Source organism: Ixodes scapularis, unplaced genomic scaffold, assembly GCF_016920785.2.
Source record: "Ixodes scapularis isolate PalLabHiFi unplaced genomic scaffold, ASM1692078v2 PGA_scaffold11__112_contigs__length_91849675, whole genome shotgun sequence".
NCBI classification, from domain to species: domain Eukaryota; kingdom Metazoa; phylum Arthropoda; class Arachnida; order Ixodida; family Ixodidae; genus Ixodes; species Ixodes scapularis.
The window spans coordinates 86112446-86137226 of NW_024609837.1; the positions used below are offsets into that span (position 1 = coordinate 86112446).

At 48.5% G+C, this 24781-nt stretch overlaps 1 protein-coding gene across 1 annotated transcript in view; it reads left to right on the plus strand.

Annotated features, from left to right (window-relative positions):
• The window catches only part of LOC8033944 (protein furry), a 60768-nt gene extending 36689 nt beyond the window's left edge, over positions 1 to 24079 (plus strand). Inside the window, exons 10-14 of the mRNA XM_029984970.4 lie at positions 1832 to 4644; positions 8171 to 8383; positions 15826 to 16088; positions 18636 to 18863; positions 19384 to 24079. Of these exons, the coding sequence (XP_029840830.2) occupies positions 1832 to 4644; positions 8171 to 8383; positions 15826 to 16088; positions 18636 to 18863; positions 19384 to 19426 (3560 nt within the window). The 3' untranslated portion in view covers positions 19427 to 24079. The remainder of the gene's footprint in view (positions 1 to 1831; positions 4645 to 8170; positions 8384 to 15825; positions 16089 to 18635; positions 18864 to 19383) is intronic.
• The last annotated feature ends 702 nt before the right edge of the window (positions 24080 to 24781 follow it).

Below are 24781 nucleotides of genomic sequence, written 5' to 3' on the forward strand. Positions count from 1 at the left end.
CTTGAAAACTTGACTTTCAAAGACTTGCGTGGATATTTTTGTACATGATGCATTCTTTTCATAAGACGTTATTTGTTTTTTTTTTGTTTGTTGTGAACAATACCTTCAGCTGCTACTGAATGTGATTTTCATCTTTGTTTCTCGATGCTTGCCGTTGACCACTGTAAGGGGTTCGAGGACCAGTCAAGCTGCTTATCACAGCTTTTTTCCTCGGGCTCCCCCATCAAGATTGATGGAAATAAAGGAGGCTATGGACAAAACCAAGGTAGAATGCAAAGAAAGCATTCTGCTGGGGATGTGAGGCATACTATCTGTTTGCCACCAATATAAGCGTTCCTTCGTTGAAAATCATACGTGTTACGGGCAATGAACCAAAAATAGACAGCATCAATTAGAGTACACTAACTTTCAAAGTAATAGCCGTGGGTATGGGGCACATTTTGTAAATGCAGAATTTCTTTTATTTGTCGTTTAATTTGACATAGCTGTAGAAATTTCAGCGTTTTCAAGAAATAAACTTTTAACCCATTCGCTACCAAAGCCAACGAATCGCCGGGCGTGCCATCAGGGGCCATACTGCCAAAGCCGGCGATTCGCCGGGCTGAATGACTTTCTGTTTTAAGGAGCCATTCATAGATGGCACGCTATGTAGACTTGGCATAGAGTTCCTGTATAGGCTTCCTACGGGAGCCAGGGTTGCGCTTCTGTTTTCCACGTGCCGCCGCGCCGCTATTCGCCGAGATCCGATCACATAAGGAGCCGGATCAAGTGCCGTGCAGGAAAGTAGACGTTGCACGTGCCCTGCCGTACGTACCCTTGCTTTTGAGCGCGCCACGCGCCTCGAGCGCTCGACGCCGCTATTCCCCGAATTCAGTCACGTGAGGAACAGGATCAACATGCCGTGCAGGAAAGACGGCTCTACGGGGATGAACGCGAAACTCTGGCTCCCATACGGAGCCTATACAGGAACTCTAACTTGTAGTAGTGTAGTTAGATACATTGACAACAGATCGCGAGAATCGTTCTGTTCCCTGTGTCTGTTTCAGTTTGTTCTTTCGTGCGTCGTCTTTCCCGCTCGATCGCTGCCCGCTTGGAGAAGATGGCAGGATCCAGTGTACAGTGTGGCCTTTCTGACGATGAAATCATAGATATCCTCTTCGACAGCGATGCTGTCTGGTGAGGATAGTAAGTTTTCGGAGCCTTTTGTCGACAACGGAAGCGATCTTGACAGCAGTTGCGAGTCTGGATCACGAAAAGAGCGCACTGGTTGTGCGACGCCTAAGCGACCGAGAATGGAGTGCTTCGAGATCTTTCATACGAGGAAGAATCTGTGAGGGCCTATTGATTTAAAGGCTTGAACGAACCACTTAAGCATGTAAATAAACACGTTTTCTTGTTTTCTGCACCGAGTTTTACGGTAAAAACAGTCACGCCTAATGTGGTTGCTTTAGGGAAAAATCATGCGGTACGGACGGCCTGGCAGAGCGCGACGCGCGCGGTAGTGAATGGGTTAAAATATTTTTTTCTCATTTTATTGACCATTCTTTCTTTTGAAAAAACAACTAATTGACCACATTTTGGTGTGTCATACTGCTCTATATGCTAATTAGTTGGGAAAATAAAAGTGTTCGCTCGTATCCTTTGAAAATTGCTGCTTTTCCCGTGGTCAGGAAAGAGTTAACGTGCCCATCGGACAGGGGTTTTAGAGTGATGAGAAGAGTAAAGTGCTGCTTTTACCTAAACAAAAAAGTAAAGTATTGCTTTGCTTCAAAAGGAGTGATATACTCCTTTACATTCGGAGCAAACTCCATGAGAGATTAACTCTTTGCAGCTTCACCGGCTCCCACGACCCTGGCGAGCGAGGGGAGCGCGGACACCACAGTGCGCATCAAGCTCGGCGGGGGCGACATGGAACACTCGTCGTCCCGGCCAATCGAGGACGTCATCAAGTCCTTGGTGGACTTCCTGGCCTCCAAGAAGGACAGTCCATTGTGGTCCTACGAGGACATCACGGCCAAGGTCTGGACGGTCAAGAGCGTCGAGCAGCTGAGCGCCTTCGTGCAGCACGTCCTCGCGGTCTTCAAGGAGTCGATGCCGCAGGCGCACGTTGAGGAACGCTGGGCACAAGTTGCGCTACAGCTCGCGCTGTCTTGCTCGTCACGACACTACGCGGGCCGCTCACTGCAGATCCTGCGTGCGCTCCGCGTGCCAATCACGACGCGGATGCTGGTGGACATCCTGTCGCGGCTCGTCGAAACCGTAGCCGAGCAAGGCGAAGATATGCAAGGCTACGTGACGGAGCTGATGCTCACTCTCGAAGAAGGCGTGGACTCGCTGGACTCGACGATCAACATTGGCGACCTGATGCACGAGATCTTCCACTCGGCGCCGAGTTTTACGGGCAAGGATAACCGCAGGAGCATGCCGGTGCAGCCAGAGACGGCTTCGCACGTCCGTAGCACGTCCTACTCGGTGTCTTACTCTGGCAAGAGGGCTCCGGAGAGTCCGACGTCGGAGTGCCGCGAGCTCCGGTCGCGTGCCTACACCGACGACGAGGCGAGGCTACGAGGAAACAGTCTAGGCCGCTCGCGGAGTGCGCTGTCGCTGAAGGCGGCAGACGAGCAGTACGCTCAGGAGGACAAGATGACCCTCCTGGCGCAGTTCTTCTGGATCGCCGTTTCGCTGCTGGACTCTGACTACGAGCACGAGTTCCTGCTCGCGCTGCGGCTCCTCGAGCGCGTGCTGAGCAAGCAGCCGCTGGAGCACGTGGACTTCCTCGAGAAGACTGACAAGATCCTTCACCAGATGCAGTGGCCGAGCTTTCCGGGCATCCACGCGCTGCTCCTCAAGGGCTGCACGTGTCCCGCAGCCTTCGAACAGACAATAGGGATACTTTCCCAGCTGACGCATCACTTGGACGTCGCCGTGGTCGACATGACAGAGTCGCTTGCCTTTCCGTTCCACGTGATGGCGCTGCTGCCGTACCTCCTCCTCAACTACGACGACCCGGCGCCTCTGTGCGTGCGCACCGCCGAAGCCATCGCCCACGTCTGCATGGACCGGTCTCAGCGGCTGGAGAACCTGGCCACCGTCATGACGCTGTACAGCCGGCGTGCTTTCAGCAAGGAGAACTCGCAGTGGACCAAGTGCGTCGTCAAGTACCTCTACGACGCGTACTCGCACGTCTTCATGGGCATCGTGTCGTTCCTCGTCGAGATGGTGGAGAAAGGCCCGCCGTCGCTGATGCAGCAGACGCTCAATGTGCTTTACTGCATCCTGCTCTACATGGACATACAGGGGGCGGCACAGACCATCAACTCGGACCTCCTCCGGGCCATCGCGCGCCATGTGGAGGGGTCCCAATGGCGCGACGTGCTCAAGATCCTGAAGCATGTTGTGACGCGCTCGTCGAGCCTCGCTGCACCGCCGTCGTCTTCCGGCGCGTCGCTCTCCGGCGTCGCGACATCGGATTGCATCAGCATTGCGTCGAGCACGTCATTCGCGGACTCCGACTTCTCGTCGAAGCGGGAGCTGCCGGGACGCACGATTGACTTCACATTTGACCTCTCCGTCACGCCCGTCGTCGGACTCAACACAGAGGCCAAGGAAGACGGTCCGCCGTCCTCCGACGCGAGGGAGGAGAAGAGCTCGCCGCGGCGCAGCCTCTCGCACAACCAGTCGTTCAGCGAGAACGGCTCTCTCGGCGGCTGGCGCCGGCCGTGGCTGTCGCAGGCACGGACGCGGGAGCACCTCATGAGCCTGCTGACGGCCTGCGGTCAGCGGGTGGGACTGCCGAAGAGCCCGTCGGTCATCTTCAGCCAGACGAGCGACGTGGCCGAGCGCCAGTCATCGCGCTGCAGCAGCACGGAAGAGGTGTCGGCCGGCAACAACGACCTGTCGGCAGACAGCAAGCTGGAGGACGGCACACACAGCGACCAGCAGTTCGGTGTCTTCAAGGACTTTGACTTCCTCGAGTATGAACTCGAGAGCCAGGAGGGGGAGAGCATGGACAACTTCAACTGGGGCGTGCGACGCCGGTCGCCGTCCAACTTCGAGAACGGCTGCCACGGCGGCGGCGGCCCCTGCGGATCCGACTCGAGTGTCACGGTTCGCTACAGTGTCACAACGCCACGCCGCGAGGAGTCCTCAGACGACGAGGCCGGAAGCGTCTCCCCACTCTATGACCAGTCGGAGCTCCCGAGCTGCACGAGCAGCCTCGTGTTTCCGGCCATCTCGCTGCCGTTGAAGGGCGGGTTCCGGCGGCCCGGCAGCCCCGTGTCGGGCTCGTCGCAGAGCTTCGTCAGCGACGGGGACCTGACGCTGAGCAACACGTCGCCGAGCTTCTCGCCGCTGGCGGGCGTGGCGGCCCCGCTGATGGACGACGCCGAGGACGCCTGGCGGACGAGCGTGCACCGCCTGATGGGGGCGTCTCCTGAAGACACGACCACGCTGTTCCAGGCGCTGAGCCGGCTTCTGCGGGAGTCGCTCAGGCGGGTGTCGCGGATGACCCGGGAGTCGTGCCAGCTGCTGGCGGGCACCGACGCCCTGCGCAAGGTCGGGGCGCTGTTCCTCAACGTGCTGGACGTGCTGGCGACCCAGGCAGAGCTGCCTTTCGTCTTCGTCGAGTCCCAGGTTGCGTCCTTGGTGAGTCTTTCTTGCGACCGGTTGTACACTCCCGGACGACACGAGCCAAAACACTCTATCTCGACCCTCGCTACGCCTGCAGTTTCCACAAGTTTTGTAATCTCTGAAATTGCGAAAAATTTCAAAGGGTGAGCCCTAAGCTTTGCGTTCCAACACATGTTTGCACCGAAGCTTGTTAAAAAATTGACAGGCTAGCCGAATAAGCATGGAGGTCTTTTTCACCTCCTATTGTCCGCAGTACTACTTCATCTTGCCTTATAATGGATTATACTTTGTTTCGCCGTAACTTGGCAAAGAGCAACTGCTACAGCCCCCTCGAGCCAGTCAAAGCGGCTTTTCTCTCTCTTCCTTGCCCGTGGCTTCGACAGCACTGCGCACAACTAGTGAGAGAACATGATCACGTGTCTCCCTCCGACGTGCCGATCGGCTCACTCAGATCGTAGCCTTTGCCATTTACTAAGTTACCAGGTCCAATCACGGGTCACTTAGGGACCACATTGTACATTGCTCGGCTGTGCCTATCGGAGCAGAGCAATGTACTGCATGGTTTGTAGCTGGGTTTCGATTGAACCTGGTGACTTGTAGCTATGGCTCTAGTTTACTGAAAGGTGAGACGAAGAATAATCAGGTTGAGAAGCTCGCTTGGAAGGCTTTAGGAGCTCTCTATGATGGCGTCAGTAGACATGCCTTCCCCTAGTTTGCCACCCAATCTCTCCAGAGCGGAGCTGTACACTGGGATGGCCATGTAAAACGGCTTCTCCACGCCGGGCATCTACGGAAGGTAGAACAGGTGGTTGAGTGTGGATTCTTACAAATTAGCACGTTGGGGTCATTTTCAATTCAGAAAGTGGAGTGTGTGGGTGATTTAGGTGACTTTGTTCTTCCAGTAGTGAGAGTCGAATGTGGCTAATTGATGATACTATTTTTTACTAGTACTAGCGTGCGTTGTTCGTTCATTCATTTATTGACCTCCAAGGGCCCCAACAAGGGAATTACATTAGGGCTTGGACGTTTTGTCCAGTCGGTTCAGAACGATCCCTTCGAAGCTTTAAGGCCCGTTCACACTCTTGCGACCTCTTAAACCTGGGTTCCTTAAAACTTCTTAAACCAGAAAACACACTGGCGCCATCTATTGGGAAGCAGTGTAAACTCGGCGGTCCAGCATATTTTTTTTATTTCTCGCGCATTATCCTTTCTTTCTTGGCTCGAAAAACTTTTGTCAATGTTATAAACGACCCTTTCTATTGGTATTACGCACATTTGACCTATGAAATCCCGCAAAACCTTCGCTCTTGTGAAATGCAGTTCCAGGGTCACCGCATAGATGGCTCCACAATGCCCAGTGTGTTCCCTCATTCTAAAAACATTTAACAAGTTTTAAGAGATCTCGTCTCTCTCAGTCGTACTCGGTTGCAAGAGTGTGAACGGGCCTTTAAAGTTACGAATGTGCCAAAATGGAAATTTTCGTAGTAATGAACAAATGTCAATGAATAGGTGCGTGGCATTTGGCAACTTCCGGTTCCTTAAAAAATTTTGTTTCGCTGTTGACAAACGAGGACGATGGTCTGGAAGCCTGTCTAAGCATGGCTCTGAAAGCTATACAGTCTGGAGGTATCCGAATTATCCTTGCACAGGCTTGCAGCTCATTGTCGTCATTTGTCGACGGTGAAACGAAATTTCCTAAGGAACCGGAAGTTGCCAAACGCCGCTCACCTATTGCTTTGCAGCTTTTCGGCTGTCTTTGCATTGGTATCTATTTGCATCTTATTAGAATTCTTCCCAGGAATTGAGTGACTTTAGTTTCGCTTAGACCCGGCAAATAAGGCTGCGCTTTAGAGTAACGACATTTCAGCCATTGGATTGGATTGGATTCTTTGGCTTCTCCTTTGCAACAGGTGATCACGGAACTTTGGATTCTGAATCTAGCCAGTTGGTGCTTAAAATCTAAATCTAAGCAAAAGTCTAGCCATCTCGGTACTTAAAACCATGGTTGCCAGTTATCCAAAGTGGTGTCTGCTATGCATCTGCTATGCATCTGCTACACAGGCTGCTAAGCAGTCTGCTACGCATCTCTGTCTATCATTTTCTTGGGCTTTAGAAGCAATGTCGTGGACGTTGGACAACATATAAACTCCTTGCTGTTTAGGTTCTGTACAACATTTAGGGCCTTTTTCAAGCACCTTGCATTATATCTTCTGGAAGAGGTTCTTTGCCAAACAGGGTGACAGACTCACTCTTCCGCTGCATTTTAGGAGTATTTAGGCTTTTCAGATGAGGGGCGTAAGATCCCCACAGGAATTCAGTCATCTGTTCAGCCGTATTCAAGAAGGTCCATCCTGTGTCTGGATCCACCACCTCTGTCATGGAGTTTCCACACCCGGCAGTTTGTGTGAATGCAGTTAGCAATTTAATTTCGTCTTTGTCCTCTCATTTTTGTCTTTCTCTTTTCATGCGTTAAACAATCATATTTAAGACAACAATTGTATTTAAGACACTCAGTCAAGCCAGATGGGGGTTCCTCGAGATAAAAAATTTTGGGGACCTCTGCTCTGAGCATACCTACCGTAGAATGCCGTGCATCCGCCCATTCCACATTAAGCGTCCATTTCCAAATTTGTAAGATCTGAGGAAATATGCGCAGTACATTTATATGTAAAATTGATGACCGGACAAGCGCCCATCCCCCATTCTCTCACGATTATTTCTAAATTTTAAGTGGGCGCTTGCCCGGTATTTTACGGTATGTACCACTGTAAATGCTGGTTCACACACTTGAAACTGTTCATGGCCAACTGCGCTAAAACCTCTTGCAACCTTTTATGACGAGAGACTACACTGACGCCATCTTTGCAGTAGCAGTGCAACATTTGGGATTTCTGTATATCCTATATTTTTCCAAGGATCATTCTTTTTTTCTTTTGCTCGAAAAATTTTGAGAATGTTATAAACAACTTTTTCTTGTAGACGGTGCATCTGTTTTATCTCACAAATACTACACATGCTTCGCACTAGTGAAATGCAGTTCCAGGGTCATCTCATAGATGGTGCCAGCATGCCAAAGTGTTCTCGCCGTAAGAGAGCAAAAGGACTTGGTCATAAATATAGAGTCCATACAATAGTCTAGAAGAGGAAGGTTTTACACATTCCGGCCGCTTCGGAACGGCGGGGTGCAAACGCGGACATTGGCAGTGCCAGTGGGCAACCCCGACAGACATCACCCGTAAGGTCTCCGCCAGTCCTTTTCTAGCTTACTTCGCAAAAAAACGCCGGCGTCGCACATCAAACGAAAATCAACTAAGTCAAGGAGATCTCGAATGACTCCAACTTGTTGCAGGAAAACAAACGTACCTAACTCGTTGTCTCCTTCCGCCTTCTCCGTCTCTCCCTTTCTCATTTTTTCTGTCGGGAACACCGACGTCCGCGCTCGGGGATTGCTGCGTTCTGGTCTTGTCTTTGTCCCTCGGTCACGAGCAGACGCGAGTGGGTGAACGGGGCTCGAGTCTCGCATCTGCTGGACTGGTTGCAGTGGCCGGGGGGCAGCGAGCACCTGCGCTGCCTGGTGCTGGAGGAACAGGAGCACTGGGAGACGTTTGTGGAGAAGCGGGAGCACCTGCTGGAGGCGCAGGACGCCGTGCGGTCGGCCGCCAAGCTGGAGGCCCTCGGGGAGGCCCTCTCCGACCACCTGCTGCTCGAGCAGAGGCTAGATCTCTGCCGGGCGCTCTACCGGCTACACTTCCAGGTGCGTTTCAGTGACTCTATTTTATGGCCCCCTGTTTCAGTGCCCCCTTCCCCTTTTCTTGCCGGATCCCATTTAATGGTTTTCTTCCTTTTAAGTGGTCCTCATTTGATGCCCCCTCCCCCCCTGTTTCAATGTCCCTCCCGTTTTAGTAGATCCCATTTTTATTCCCGCCTTCCCCCCTCCTCCGTTTTAGTGGGCCACCTCGTTTTAGCGATTCCTTCTCTCGACGGCCCTCTGTTTTGTTAGCCCCTCATTTTAGTGACCCCCCTCCCACCCCTTGTTGGTGGCCACACCGTTCTAGTGGTCTCAAGTTTTAGTTGTCTGCAGTTTAGTCTTTCGAGTGCCGGGTTTTTTTTCCCACTTGCCGAGCACAAATTTTGGTCTCGACTGTAACATCCCTTGTTTACAAGGTCGTCGAATGCTGAGTTCATTGGTAATTTCTGTATGTGTGTTCGCCATAAAGCATGAGGTCGAACGACACAGATATGTTATTCTTCAAAAAACGAAAATTACATACCATCAAAAAGGGGATTCCCTCAAAATAAAACACTGTTTTCATTGCTTGCTCAATAATGATGTTGCGAGTAAAAAAAGACCCTTGGACCCGTTTATTACAGTAGGCGGAATCGTTCAATAATTTCGTTGGCTGTGTTGAATGTTCTTAATACGAAAGCATTAACTATCCCATGAAGCGGAGCCGGCAGCGTCTGTAACCGCAACAAAAACGAAAGAAGAAAACGCGAAAGAAATGTTCCTTCTCCCATTGGCTGAGCAAAACGGCTCCTTAAAGGGCAACTCCGCTTAATTTCAAAAATTTTGAGATAGTGGCCGATTTTGCTTTCTGAAGCACTCAAAAACAATCCCCGATCCTTTGTTTCGCGAAAAATAAAATATTTTTCGTGTAATTTTACTCTAGCCATGATCACAAACCGAAACCGAAACGGTGGCAAAGCCGGACAACATTGTATATTCGGCATCACTAAGCATGTACACCCACGTGATATACAAGGGGAAGAAGGAGCTCCCCTCTTATCAGGATCCTCCTTTGTGCCTCCTGGATTAGCACAGGCGTCGCTATTCTCCTCCCAGAAGATTATAGAAGATCAACCTGTCACTCAAAATTCTTACAAAAGCAGCTTCCCTCTCCTCCTTTTACTTGGTGTTCAAAAGTATGCGATGTAACACAAGCCGCGCTCAACGAGGCGATCGGCTTATCAGTAGTATCAATAGTCGAGCGCCGGGCCGGCCGAGCGCGTCACTCACGTCTTTCACGGCGCTGGCACCACCCGTGCTCTCCCCGGGAAAGAAAACAAAATTGAAAAAAAAAAAAAAGAAGCTGTACATGTTTGATGACGTCGCGGACGTGCCGGGAGAAGGAATTTGGAGGAAGCGGAAATGCAGCCGGTCAGTGTTGTCTGGCCCGCACGTCTCATCCAAAACCAGCGGATTCGTGCTTGTCAAACTTTGACAGCGATTTTAATGAACTTCTAGGCGGAATTCCGTCGTAATATTTGCCATGGGGGTTTTGTAGATGATAACAAAGAGAACTGTATAGTTTTGCACTACTGGAAAAGAGGCGGAGTTGCCCTTTAAGGGGGGAAACTACCCAAAAAAGTGAACTTTGAACCACTTGCCTGATTTAGATGATATTTACAGGGCTTGTTTCTGTTGATGTTGAGAACATTTCTGCAAAATTTTGTTAACCTGGGTGAAGTACAAAAAAAATTGCAAATCTTTAAAGATGAAAGTGGGCGTGTCTGCGTAGGAAAACTATCGTTTTGAAAATACGTATAAATTTGTCGTTTTCATGTGTTATATTGCTTTAGGACAGTTCGGAGCAGATAGCTATGGAGATATATTTCTACATTATACCATCTTTCATGACAAAAAAGCCACATAAACTCGAATGCTGTTTTTTAGATTTCCATTCTTTATCCTAAATTTTAATTCTTGAGCACGAAAAATGACAAAAATAAAAAATACAAGCTCATAGCTATCTTCCCCTTAAAATTTCACTCAAGAAGAACTCATAAGAATGAATCCAAGTTACGTAATAACAGAAAGATAGTCTTCCTAAAGTGAAATTTATGCCAAAAAGTGGAACGGAGAAAAATGTGTTCAAAGTGTTCCAACCCCTGCCTTTTCTTTAGCATTGGAGGACCGAAAATAATTTATAAAAAATGACTATGCAGTGTAAACTATTGAAACTTTCTGGGAATGCTCTCTAGGTGTTGGTAGATGTAAATATGAGATTTTTTAAAATCAACTTTTTTTTCCGAAATGGTTTTTTTCTGGGTAGTTTTCCCCCTTAAGCGCGATCCAAACCAACACGTTTTTGTGCGGCTGTAGATCGTGCGGCTTGCGGATGTGACGCATTTCGTGACGTCGCGCCGATTCTTTGCTTCTTCCGACGCCTATAAGAGAGTTGGATGATTTCAACTTCTTTCTGAACGCACACGAAAGCGCGCTGTGACGTAGTGGGGCTCTTTAGATAGCCATTGGCGGCCGCTTCACAAGAGCGCTCGCTCGGCCGCCACACTCGTGTCAGGTGTTGCCGAAGAGGGGGGGGCTGGGGCTGGGCTGGGGCTGGGCTGGGCTGGGCTGGGCTGCGGCAGTGTCACGAGAGCGCGCGCTTATCCACCGCACCCGTGTCAAGGCCCGTCCAAAGAGGACGCTACAAAAATCGTTGGGTGACACGACTCCCGCAAAAATCGTCAAAATTGAAGTGTCCGCTTCAATTTTGACGATTTTTGCAGGAACTGTGTCGCCTGACGATTTTTGTGGGCAAGACAAGAACACGACTTTTCTCCTCGCCTCCTCCACTTTTCTTTGGCGTTGGTGCTCGTCAGATTTGACGTCACGCGCCACCTGCCACTGGTTTCCTCCCTCGGCTCGTTGACCTCGCTACCGCCGTCGCTTCGTGTGGATGTGGGAGATTTCTGCGTCGAAGCATGCTTTTTGCTTCCCGCAGGGAAAGGGGGTTGGCGCCTTCGTGTAATTCTCTTTCCCGTTTTCGGGACTTGAAATACGGAGAACAGAGCGTGTGGGTGGCTCTCCGGACCCGCGTGATGAGCATATCAATGCCGCCGTGGAGGGCACGGGCAAGATTTGACAAAACAAACTTTCCCTCCGGCAAAAAAAAATGACCACATCTCCACGTGGTGAATGATGTTGATTGGGGCGAAGCGCTGGTGGTGCTGATGATACTGATTTATTGTTCATAGGTAGTGCTAATGGTGCTGATATTATTTTTATTGCTCATAGCTACTGCTGAGTTCCGGGTTGCGTTTCGACTTCATTATTACTGCTTTAGGGTCGGTGAAATGCAGAGCCAGTGGTTATTCTAGCGGATCAGCTTGGATCCGCTAGGAGCCGTAAGAGTGCATCTCCACCGCTTAAGTCATCGGTCCATGTCAGAAATAGAATGTGTGGTATGGATTGTGGTTATATACGCATTTGAGCGTCCGCAGCACCCTCTCGTCTATAAACGTTGAGCCAATGCATGCAAAGTTTAACGCGATTATATGCGCATTTGACCGCAGCGCCTACTCCTGTATAGATGTTGAGCGGCTACATGCAATGTTTCATCCGTGACATCCCCAGCTCTTGAGTTACTACCGCATCTCAGAGCCCCCTACTCGTCCCGCAGTCGTGGCCGAGTGGTTAAGGCGATGGACTAGAAATCCATTGGGGTCTCCCCGCACAGGTCCAAATCCTGTCGACTGCGCAGATATTTTTTCTTTTTATGTGAGCACGGACGCCGGCCGGACGGACAAGGCTAGACCCTAAGGAGCTTCGCCCCTAAAAAAACAAAAAAAGTGACAGCAAATTGAAATTGAAACAACGCGGAAAATATAGGCATCACACTCGGGTTCATCAACCCGTTTTTTGTGGCCCCACTGCTTCAGGAGCTGCTCGTTTCAGTGGCCCGTGTTTTAGTGGCCTCCCGATTAATGGCCTCCCGTCTGGGTGGCCCCCATTTTAATGCTCTACCATTTTAGTGGCCCCTAATTCAGTGCCTCTTCCCCATTCTGTGTCCCCCATTTTTTGCCCCCTCCCGCTCCTCGATCCCCTTTTTAGTGTGGACACTGAAGCGCATGCTGCAGGCTTCAGATGTGACTGTGGCCATTAACCCTTTGACGTTCGAGCTTTTTCCCAAAAGATGTTTCCCAGTGGTCAAAATTTGTTTACAAAGAAATAATATTCAAACTTTTAATTCCCAGGTTTTCTGCTTAATTATATAGCGGGAGGACATACAGGGCTTGCAACCTGTTCAGGCTCAGAAACATCAAATTAAAATATTGAAGGTGAAAAGTTGTGACTTTTCTTTCATACGGTTTCATTTTGGCATGTTGGCTTCTACATACGAGAATGCCGTGGTTTCACATTCCGAACCAGAGGTACTTTTCTGAGTTTTCTCATTGTATCGTAAGTTGTCATCCTCTTGATTAAATTCTAACAAGTGTTAAAAGTCGAAATCGGAAGAACTGGCGCTTTAGTTAACACTGCCGCCAGAGCAGCCGACATGCGAAGCGACCGTTTCAAAACTACAAATAGCCCCAGAAAAGCGAAACTCTGTGATGACATAACATTTTTAGTTTGCCAAAGACAAAATAAATAGCAGCACCTCCCACGGTGTGTGCAGTTTTGTGTTTAGGCGAGCAATTTCAAATGTGGTATTCCCGCCGTACATGTTTGTCAAAGGGATAAACCTTTTCTTGTATCTGATTTTTCTGCTAGAATTTGACGGTGCATCCCTTCTGCGAGTTTGACAGTCACGCAAACATATGTGGCATCTACATGTTACCTGGACTTGGCAGCAGTTGGAGAGGTTCTAACATTGGCATTCGTCCAGTAGCAGATATCAAATAGCATACTATTTGAATACTATTTGAAAATTCAAATGATAGCAGAACACCTTCGTGTGACAACTCCACTAGTGTTTCTTCTCTAAAAGTCAACTTGGACTTCCACACCTTTCAAGGAACACTTAACACCCCCCAAAAAATATTTTTTTTAAATTTTTTTTCAGGCTACCCAGTCAGTATTATGCTACAGATCCACATATATTTTTAATAAAGTAAAAAAAAAAAAAAAATGCAGCTGTGTTGAAGCCGAAATCAAAACTGGGCTGCGGAGGAAGAAAAAATATAGAGGAGAGAGTCTCCAAATGTCAGATGGCTCTGCAGTGTTTTTTTTTTTTTAATCAACGTATTTGCAATTTTTTAGAAGCCATGAAAAATGGGTATTATATTTTTTTTCTAGTTTTAATATTGAGTGTGTGTCTCCGATGACCCATGGCTTTGATTGTACAGGGTGTCACAAAAGAAAATTCACAGTCTTTTTGTACCGCAAAAATAAACTAGGCAACACCGAACGCTCATTCTCCGCCCAAAGATAGCGCTAGAGGTCACAACCCGATGCCAAAGTTTCAGCCCGATCCGATAACTTAAACAAAAGTTATGCGTGATTTTCTGAAACTTTTCAATGGGAAAACGGCGGCCGACGGAGTTTTCAAACACATGGGGCTCTATGGCACCAGAAACCGAAAACGGGCAAAAATGGGCTCCATTTTCCCATTGAAATTTTCAGAAAATCACGCATAACTTTTGATTAAGTTATCGGATTGGGCTGAAACTTTGGCATCTGGTTGTGACCTCTAGCGCTACCTTTGGGCGGAGAATGAGCGTTCGGTGTTGCCTAGTTCCTTTTTGCGGTAAAAAAATAAGCCTTGTAAATTTTCTTTTGTGACACCCTGTATTTGGTGGTTGTGTCTAAACCATAGAAGACGGCACACGACCACGAAGAAGAGAGTGAGTGCGACTCAAACTGGCTAGTTGTCGATCGGTGGTTTTCAGGCAGAAAGAAAACTCATTTTGAGCCGCAAATTGTTCTCTGTGTAGTTGGGCTCTCATATGTCACGTACAACTAAACACTCTGGCGAGCGTAAATACCCGTTAGTACCCTTTTAAGACCAAAAAAAGCCATTTCACCTTTACCTTCATAAAATTTACTACCATTGCCGAGAGCTAGAAAGTGCCCTCCTCTCACCCTCGATAGAATGTCATTTCGCCGAACAACTCTTGTCCAATTAAATTAATCTCGGGTAAAACTAGTGCATTGAACTAATCATTCCTGAATGGAACCAGCTGCCGTCCTTCATAGTGTCTAATCTTCACTGGCTCATTTAAAAGAGTACATGTATAACCTGTGCTGTTTGTTTTTATTTTTGTGCATTATTGTACTGTTTTACGCCACTTTTGTATTGTTCGATACGTTGACCCTTTTATGTAATGTCCTAACCAGGCCTTTAAGGAGGAAATAAATGAAACGGACTATAGTCACTGACTGAATGAGAACAGCGAGGGGGTCTTTCAGTTGTCCCGCATTCAGCGCGAATTTTGTACCTTCGACGTCGCATCGGCGTCTCGCTGGTCTCGAGCGGGCTGGCACGACAGAAGGCAATGCGGAGTGCAAGTTTGTCCGCTACTTATGCAGGAATTGCAGCGGTGGCGTCGGAGGGCCGAGCTCCGATTGACTCCAGTTGAAGGACAGTGGGTAGACCTCAAAGCGAGCTGCCTCGAGGTCTACCCACCGTCCTTCAATCGGAGCTCGGCATTCTGACGTCATCACAATGCCCGCGAAATGATCGGACAAATGTGCGCTCCTCATGGGTGGGTGGCAAGGCATCCCAAAGGGGCGCCCTGCCGGTCTCATTTTGTCGGCGAGTATTGTGTTTCTATCGATCGGGTCAAGTTTTGTCCGGTGTGCGACTCGCATAGTTCAGGTCGGGTCTTGCAGAAAATTCCATTAGGGCAGCCTTTAGAAAATCTTACTAATTGTGTTTCCGCACGTGCAAGAAACAAACAGCTTTAAACTGGAAAGCATCGCGGGAGAAGAAAGCCACTTAGTTCAGAGCGGCTTTGCGACCGAGAGTGCCTGGGTTGTATTCACGAGAGATCTGCCTGTGTATATTTTTTCATTATTTTTTTGTTGTCTGGTCTACAAATTGATGGCAAGCATGAACGAAGCAGCAATATGTAGAATGCCAAAGCTGACTCTGGCGCGAAATTAACGCACAAAGTTTTCACAAAACACCTCTATACTTCTTTTCGCTTCAAGTCTGAGCGCAGCCGACGCTACGATTGGACGGAGCCAGTCGGGCACTGCCAAAAGTGTCAGAAAAAAATGTGCTGCTGTTTTCGTCTCGCCGGCGACTATACAGCGTGCAAGTTCGTCCGCTCCTTGCACGTTTGTTTACCCGCCAAATGCGCCCCTGGGCTTTTGTTTTCCCTTCCGACTTGAACCAATGACGGTGCACACTTCCATGCGTATTCTCCGTGCTGCTCTTTGATTGGCGTACCCCTTCTTGCGTCGCAACACGACTTTGCAACACTCACTCGGCACGTAGGACTGAATGATCGTTCATCGTCGGCGCGCAGGCCTTGCTGCTGCTGGAAGGCTACCGACGCCTGCTGGAGCAGCTGCTCTCGGTGGCGCCCCAGTGCCAACTGGCGGACCTGTCGGACGAACTGACCGCCGTTCGGGCCGAGGTGGTGCGTTCCATCGAGGACACGGAAAGCGAGCGGCTGTCGCCGCCCCCCGGCGCCGCCATGGTGGCCGAGCTGGCCGGAGACGGGGACCAGGTCTTGGACACACTCCTGAGGGAGCGACGCTGGGCGGAGGTAGCCCGCCACCTCCACAGGTACGTTGACGTCTCAAGCCTCGTCTGCACTTGCGGAAATCTTTCTCGTTGCCGACCGAATTCGCTCCACAAAAAAAAAAGACGGCGCCGTTCGCATCCCTTCTTGCCTGCCGCATCAGCGCGCTCTGGTCTCTCGCAGACACCAGAGAAGATGGCCCCTGGCTAGTGTGGTCTTATGAAAAACAACAAAGGTTCGTCAAAGCTTCAACTTTTGTGTACGCGTGCAAAAATTTAAAATGCCTCAGAGAAAAGTGCAGCACTCATTAACGTTAACAAACTAATTGAAGCATTAAAAGTACACATATTTACCTCTGTACTTTCTATAGATTGGTAATTTATAGCATATGCAATAAAATACTTTATGAACTACTACTTTCCAAATCATTTTAAATTTTTGTGTCGAAGTCGTACGGCACTGCTCGTAAGTTGAATTTCGTCTAACTTTGCTAAAATTTTTAATGTTTGCTGAACCAGTCGAATCTCAGTGCTCGACAAAAGTTAGTGACACCCCTAGTTGTTTTTCTGTTTATGATTCTGGAACTTTGAAAAAGCAGCATTCTCATAAACGGTGTCTACCATCCAGGACGTTGGAACTGGAATTATAATAAGTTCAGAATGATCGGTCAAATTTGCAGTATCTATCTTTGTCCCGCCAATCTTTTAAATAAATTATTTGGCATTTCTTTATCGGTCATTTGTGGTGAACACTGAATGGGAGTTACTCACTCTACCGATGTAGTTTTGTGGAACGAACTCTACGAATGAAAAAGTAATTGTGTTGTGTGCATGTTTAGTAGGGATGTGAGGACAGCAGTGTTTTATTTCGGAGCGTATACAGTCAAACCCGAATATATCGAATTCAAAGGGGATCGTAAAATAGTTGGATATATCAATAATTTGATATACAAAAATATGTTGAATTGAGCTAGAGTTGAAATTTCCTGGCGTCTCTCCTAATACCGAAGGTCCCGACAAACAGGAGCTTACCAAGTAGAGCAGCCGAGAGCCGTTAAATACAGTAGAGCGTAGTTGGCGGAGACCTCAAACACCATCGCGCTTACACGCACACCTGGCAGGGGTTTTCACAAAGCATAAACAACAAAACATGAAAATAATTTTAAAAAAAACATGAAAGAAAATTGGAAAAGCGAGACACATAGAAAGAAACCATAGAAAAAAAGTTGAGCAGCAACAAAAAAGAAAGCTCACTGAATTCCGGCAGCTAAAAAAGAAAGGCAAAAAAATATAAAAAAAAAAAAAATGGCAAAGCAATAATGGCAAAAGAAAAAGGCAAACAAAGATAAGGCGTTCAAAGTGTGATTGCACAACTATTGTGGACACACTTAACTTGCCAAAGAGTTTTTTTTTTTTTTTTTTTTTTTTTTTTTTTTTTGCTGATTTTATTTTGGGGTAAGGGAGTTGCTCAGCATCAGCAGTGTTTGGGGAAAGGGTGCAGGCTACTGTTCCGGCAGCGGGCACTCCCTGCTCTCTCTACGTGCCCTTCTCCTTGCTTTTGCCATCCTCCACTTTTTTTTCTGATGGTTTATTGTTTCTTTTTTTACAACTGCTCTTTTACTGTGTATCTTACTGCATGTATGCTGGCTTGGCGGTCTGCCAGCCCTGCAACGCAAGCGCCAAACAATGTGCTCGCCACCGGCGCAATCAAACCGCTGGAAAAGCAACGGGTGGCCGGGCTTTGTTCGCTATATCGAGTGTCCCCGCCATGGGAGTTTGATACAAAAAGACAACGCTCCTATACTATTACTACATGTAATTTTTAAGGGGATGTTTGGACTGTTCGATATAAACAATAATTCGAAATACCTGAGTGTGATATAACCGGGCTCGACTGTACGAGATGAATAATTTCTTTGCACGAATAATTTTGAATCGAATCGAATAATTTTGAAGCAAAGCAAAGAGTATGTGGCCGTAAATACAGTCGAGGCGGAGAACCTTCGAGACTAGGGAACAAACAAAAAAGTACAAACACCGGAAGGTCTGAAGGGTTCTCTGTCACGATCGCTCACCAGCTCGCCCGCACAATTACTTTTATTTCGATACAGTCGCGTGTCATTAATACGGACTGTTCCGTTGCCCAGAGCAATGGTCCGCACCGTAAATCGTCCATAATATTGAATCAAGGTCAAGATCATCAATAATAAATATGAAGGATGGCCACAAAAGATACACTTTATCGACTTAGTGGAGGAGTGCAGTGAGGGCTTTCGCTTTATGTCCTCCGAGCTGCAGTGCATTAGGTTCCACCGCTGATACATGGTACAGAAGATGGTCTGCTGTCTCAGGCATATTCCCTTTTAGGACGGTCACAATGGTCATATGCAAACTGTCTGCAGACATGTTGGAAGCACACATGAAGTAAACATGCTTCGAACACGTCTGAAGCGCGTCTGCACATGATTCCGTCTCCACGTCTGCAGCGAACACTGCGTCTTTTGTACTACGTACGATCGGCGCGACTGCATTTGAACGCGCTCGGCCACCGATCGCCCCAATGCAAACATTGGGACCTGGCGCCCCTCGCAGGAACCGCTGCCCCGGGGAGGATGACGACCTGGAGGCGGTGCTGGGCGCCTACTGCCGGCACCTGACGCGCCAGGCCGGCCGGGGCTTCTTCGCACTGACTCGGCCGGAGCCGGACCTGGCCCAGGTTGGGCAGCGGCTTAGGGAGCTGAGCCTCCAGCTGTCGTCCGCTCTGCACACGCTCGACATGACGCCGCCCGCACTCTCGGCGGCCTCCGACCGCGGCGGAATGTGCGTCTTCGACCCGTCGCTTTTCCGCAAGTCGGACTGCTGAGCAGCGCCGCCAAAATGGGCCGCCGACTCGGACCGTAGGGTAGGCTTGCCTCTGAACTGCCGAGTCGGGACGACCGCCGAGTCACACTGTTGAGTTAGACCACTAGGGGGAGCCACTGGGCTGAACTGCCGAGCGAAACTGTTAAGGAAGTGCTGAGCCAGGTTGCTAGACTGTTCGGTTGAACTGCGGAGTCGAAACTGTCGGGTTATACTGCCAAGTTGGACGGTAAAGTCGGAACTGCCAGGTCGTGCTGCTGGGTTGGTCTGCCGAATTGGACATTAGAGTGTGATTGCTGTTGGGCCGCCGAGGCAGATTGCCGAGCCAGACTGCGTACCTCAATTGCTGAGTTGGGCTGCTGGGTTGAACTGCTGTTAGACGGTTGAGCCAGATCGTGTCTCATGCTACCGTTGCGTTTTTGAGCGCAGGTCGCTGTTCTTCTGTCTGGCAGCTTTTGTGCACCTTCAACTCTTCCGGAATGTGCGTCTTCGACCCGTCGCTTTTCCGCAAGTCGGACTGCTGAGCAGCGCCGCCAAAATGGGCCGCCGACTCGGACCGTAGGGTAGGCTTGCCTCTGAACTGCCGAGTCGGGACGACCGCCGAGTCACACTGTTGAGTTAGACCACTAGGGGGAGCCACTGGGCTGAACTGCCGAGCGAAACTGTTAAGGAAGTGCTGAGCCAGGTTGCTAGACTGTTCGGTTGAACTGCGGAGTCGAAACTGTCGGGTTATACTGCCAAGTTGGACGGTAAAGTCGGAACTGCCAGGTCGTGCTGCTGGGTTGGTCTGCCGAATTGGACATTAGAGTGTGATTGCTGTTGGGCCGCCGAGGCAGATTGCCGAGCCAGACTGCGTACCTCAATTGCTGAGTTGGGCTGCTGGGTTGAACTGCTGTTAGACGGTTGAGCCAGATCGTGTCTCATGCTACCGTTGCGTTTTTGAGCGCAGGTCGCTGTTCTTCTGTCTGGCAGCTTTTGTGCACCTTCAACTCTTCCTGTGCAATGCCTTTGTGGCTACAACCCTGGCAGTGATTTGTGGCTCATGCGCATAACTCGTGGACAGGACAAGAAGGATAGGAGCATGCTTTGAGTTGTCCTGACTCTAGCCTGAGCCCATTATTGCTGCTATCATTACCTAAGGCAGAAAACTTGTGCTGGTGACGGGGGTGCTAAACACTCCTGCTGCCATTGTTATCCCGTCGATGACGTAGTGGGACAAACTTCTAGGGGGAAGAGGAAGACCCTAGAGTTTTTATACTGTGCTTGCACCATGTAGATGAGATTTCACCTTTCATTTGAACAGTTCGTTGACATGGCGTGCACATTCTAGAGCAAGAGTTGCATGGGAAAGGTGCCACTTCAGAGTCTTTCTTCTGTCAGATCACTCCACCACCTGTTTCTTAACTGCACGCGTTCAACCCGTGCGGGTTTTGAAGAAATTCAGTCGTGTTCTGTACTCAGCTGGTTGATGTTATACCTGTCTTTGTATAAACTGCTTTGCAAATGCTCATTATTGGCAAGCGACAGAGATTGCACCAGTTCCTTCTGCTCGCGTGGATTGGACAGAAGGGCTTTTTCTTCGCCTTCGCACGTATCGTCTGTAGCATATTTAACTTCCTCAGAGTTTCTCTCTTGAGTACGACTATGCGTCCGTCTTGGCACCTTCTTTGGGAAGATCAGCCGATACTAGGATATGTCGTACTAAGTGAGGTATTGACTTTCTGCGGGTCGGGTAGTAGCCGCAGTCGGAGCCTCAAAAAGCATCCGAAAATTTAAGCGTAATTTGTTTGCTTGTAATTTTTTTTCCGTAAAAATAAATGGTGAGTTAGCTCCGAACCTTTTTTTCCTCCTGCTATTTGTTAAAAAACAAAGCAAAAAAAATGTTTTTTCTTATTACAGAGCGTGTGACGAATTATTTGTTTCCCAGTCGAGCACGCAATGGGCCATCGTCGCACCGGTGAGCGTGCAGAGAGCCGATTTCCTCCCGAGAGAAAGAGGGGGCGCATTTGCTTCAGCATTCACTGGTATAGATAAATAGCGGGCAACGAAGGCAATTTATTTCGCACACATCCAAGCCCGTCCAGACAACGCCTCGTTTCATGCAGTTTCAAGGCTGGGCAGTCGACTGCTCTCGCTCACTTCGTCCACTCCTGCTGGTCGGGTTTTGTCGGTGGCGAGGTTTGTGACCACTCTTAGAAGGCAGACGAACAAGAGGTGTCGCCACACTCCGTTTCGACCATAGGCAATCCCACGGTCCGACGGACCCAAACAGGCAGCGCCAAATGTGTGCCGTCGCGGCGCTCGTGTTCCCCGGGGGTTTGTTGTTGCTGACTGCACCAATCGCGCACGGCGAATGCGCCGCGATCCTACACTAATTTTCTGCGCGCGATCGCTTTGGCCGGCAGCGGCAAACCTACGAAGGCGACGGGCACCGCGACAAAGCCCTTCTGGCACCCCTCAATTGGCTTTGTCGGGTCGTGGCGTCGGCTGAGGCTTGGCTTAAAGCGGAACAAAACGTAGCCGGCGCAGCACCCAGAGTGTTGCGTCGCGAACGCGTTTTGGAAGTGTGGGCACTATGGAGGGACCGCTGACGCTCGCCAATCCAGAACCCTTTGTGTTCCGCCAATCGGGTGGGCCATGCCTGTGGCGCCACCTCTTAATACAAACGGAGAAATCGGAAGCGCCACACAGGGGCTTCCACGTCGGCCGCCTTGACGACCGTTCGATTTTCGTCTCGCAACCCGGGTGTCTGGGGACGTGATCGGTATGCTTCAGTCTGCATCAGTGCTCGACGCGCTTTTCTTCCAGCCCGTCTCGAAAGACCGTCTGTAAAGGCGGTGGACTAGAGACTTTAGAAGGGCTTTCCTTTGAATCGTGTTAGACCCTCTGAACCTTTTATCATTTTTGTGCCGCCGGAACGAAGGTGTTGTGCCGCCGCGATGGCAGGTCCAAGCTTTGCGGTGCTGTGCTACATCAGCTTTGCTCGATAGTGGCGCTTTGGTTCTGCCCCTGCGTAACGTTTTGCATTTTGCTACTGGAAAAATTGAAGGACTATTACCCAGAAAATTTAATAGAATTTGGCACTTAAGAGACACCAGCAAACATGTTACAGCACCCTACGTACATTTGCAATGTGTGTGATTAGAGCACCAACCGCAGGGTGGGTGTTGCTCTACTGTTCAGTCTTTGTTTATTTCTATAATTTTGTTCATTATTTCTTATAGTATTTAGGCAACCACTACTTTTCTGCAATCTTGTATTTTAATATAAGTATATGCTTCCCTGGGTTCAAACCGGGTTTGTGACATTATGAAAGAAAGAGAAAGTGTGACGTGAGTTAAGGGGGGAGGCTGTATTTCTCAGTGGTGATTTCAAATATGCAATTAGTTTTCAGGTAGCTTTACTAGATCTTGAGTTATCAATAAATTAGTCATTTTAATTAGGTCCTCTTTGCGGGTCGTTAGCGTAAAATTCTACAGAATATATCAGTAATATTTATAGAATTGCACTCATTAGGACATGTTTTGTGCGGTGATGCTATTTTTGTTGCTTTATAGCTCATACAATAATTTTAATTAATTAGTCTCAAAAAGATGTAGCCTCCCGTTTTGTGCAACTTGATTGCAAATGTTTTTTTACCAATGTAATATCATTATATCAGGCTTAAAATAGCATCATCGCACAAAACATGTCTTGGTGAATGCAATTCTACAAAAATTTCTGTTATATTCTGAAGAATTTTATGGTAACGGCCCGTCAGGAGGACCGAATTAAAATTAACAATTTATTATTAATTAAGGATCTAGTAAAGCTATCTGAAAAATAATCGTATATTTGAAATCACCACCGAGAAATACATCAATGTACTAAATTTCAGCACGATAAATAAAAAATAAAAAACGAAATGTTAAGGATTAGCCTCCCCCCTTAAGCAATTTCGTTAGAAGCTCTGAATTTCTTGAATCTACTAATCTACCATGAAACGTCTTCTTTTAAAGCACCGTAAAAATGTTTCACAAAGTTTTTTTTTTTGTGAGCAATATTTTGCAGCATTTTCTGTACGTAAAGTCTGCTGCATTTAAAGCTCGGCCGCCAGCGTGAGAGATATAGGTAACTTCTGGGTACTGGTGTGCCAGTGTAAAAGGTGCCAATGACTTCTCGTTGACAATTACAGTTTGCCACTGTGGCGTAGTTGGGTAAATGTTTTAAGGGGGGGTTCAGCCTCTTATAAACCCCATCCCCAACCTATGCCACTGTGTTGCCATGACTGACATTGGCTTCCTACATAAATTAGGGGTTCTACACGTGCACTGAACACTCGCGATCAAAGTTGGCATCCAAAGTCCAGCGTCTCAGACGCTTGCGCTGTGGTACCATAGAAAGCCGTCTGTGAAACTAGCCTGGAGGGTTTCAAATTGCAAATATGTTTCTATAGTCGCTGACGAAGCGAGAACGGCAGTGGGAAGCTTCAGATGTTCCGCCTCCAACGAGAGTTCTCTACCTTCGACGACGCTTCAAAAAGAAGCACCACGCGCGCAGCCGAAGCATGGCGGAAGGCACGAAGCGCGTGCTGGAAGCCGGGCGTTTAAAAGACGCATCCTACCATTCTTATTCTGTCAGTGACTGTAGCAAACGGCGCATTTCCGCAGCCCAAACGCTAACTTCCCGTCAAACCTCAGTCTATTTTAACCACCCTGTCCGACTCTTCGCGGAGGTCGCGACAGGAAAGCGGAACAAGTTTGGACGTTGTCCCGAAAGTGCTTCCCTCATTATGACACCAGGAACATACCACAAAGACTCAAGATAGAGCCCAGGAATCAAGGTGCACCTCGTCGTCCGAGTCGCCCGCGTTTGTGACGACTAGTTTAGCGGGGGTATTTGCTCAACCGATTTTCTACAACTCGTGGCCGGAATTATGTAACCAAGTGTACTGCCGCGACTGTCTCTGTCTAGAAGTAGCTTCTTTCTGTTTGTGCTGTGCCCGTTGTCGTCGGAGGTGGTTGTGTGGTCCTCGGTCGTATTTATTTGCGCGCAAAAGCTAGTCATGTGTGTTGGTTGAAGCCGGAATGTGTGCTTGATGTTCTCCGTGTTCCTTTGCGCAAGCATTCCACGAGTGTGTGGTTTTATGTTGGCTGCTTCGTACGTTAGATTTCGAATAAATGTGACATCATTTCATACGTGGTCATCCCTTTTTTTTTTTTTTTTACCCCCTTTACTGGAGAAGCATGCTTTATCTGGTTTTGTTGATTGTCCCGTAATTTTGTGTGTTGTTTCTCAGGGTGGCTATGGAGATGTGAAAAATTCATTTTTAGTGCAGAATAGTTTTTCCCCTGGTGTTGCGTATAATACTGAGACTTTTATACCCTTCTTGGTTTTTACAAAAATGCGAAAGCCATACTTTGGCAAGAAAGCAAAGCACACTTTGGTGGGAAACAATGATAAAACACTAGAACTAACACACAAACAGAAGCACAACTATTCGGCTTATTGCACTGATTGGGTAGACTATGCACTTAAGAAATTAGATTGTCTGCTAAACAATGTTGATTGACATTTGATTTGTTTCCTTAAAGAGGCTCACATCATTGGCTTCTGGTTCATCAAGTTAAGATTGTAAAGTGTATTTAGAAGTACTAGTATCAAGTTTGAGCTGTATGAGCATGGTTCGTCTACATGGGCTCACACTTCTGCAGAGGCCACAAGCTTTTACTTTCATGAGGCAGTTTCGTATCGGAAAGATTACCGAGCGTAGCGAAAGTTTCTTCCAAAAGAGGTCAACGAGCCATATGCCAACAGCTTCTCGTAGACAGTCATGCCTTTGCCATGCCATGTAGAGGCCGGCTGGGTGGTGATTTACAATTTTACTCTCTGTGCCATTT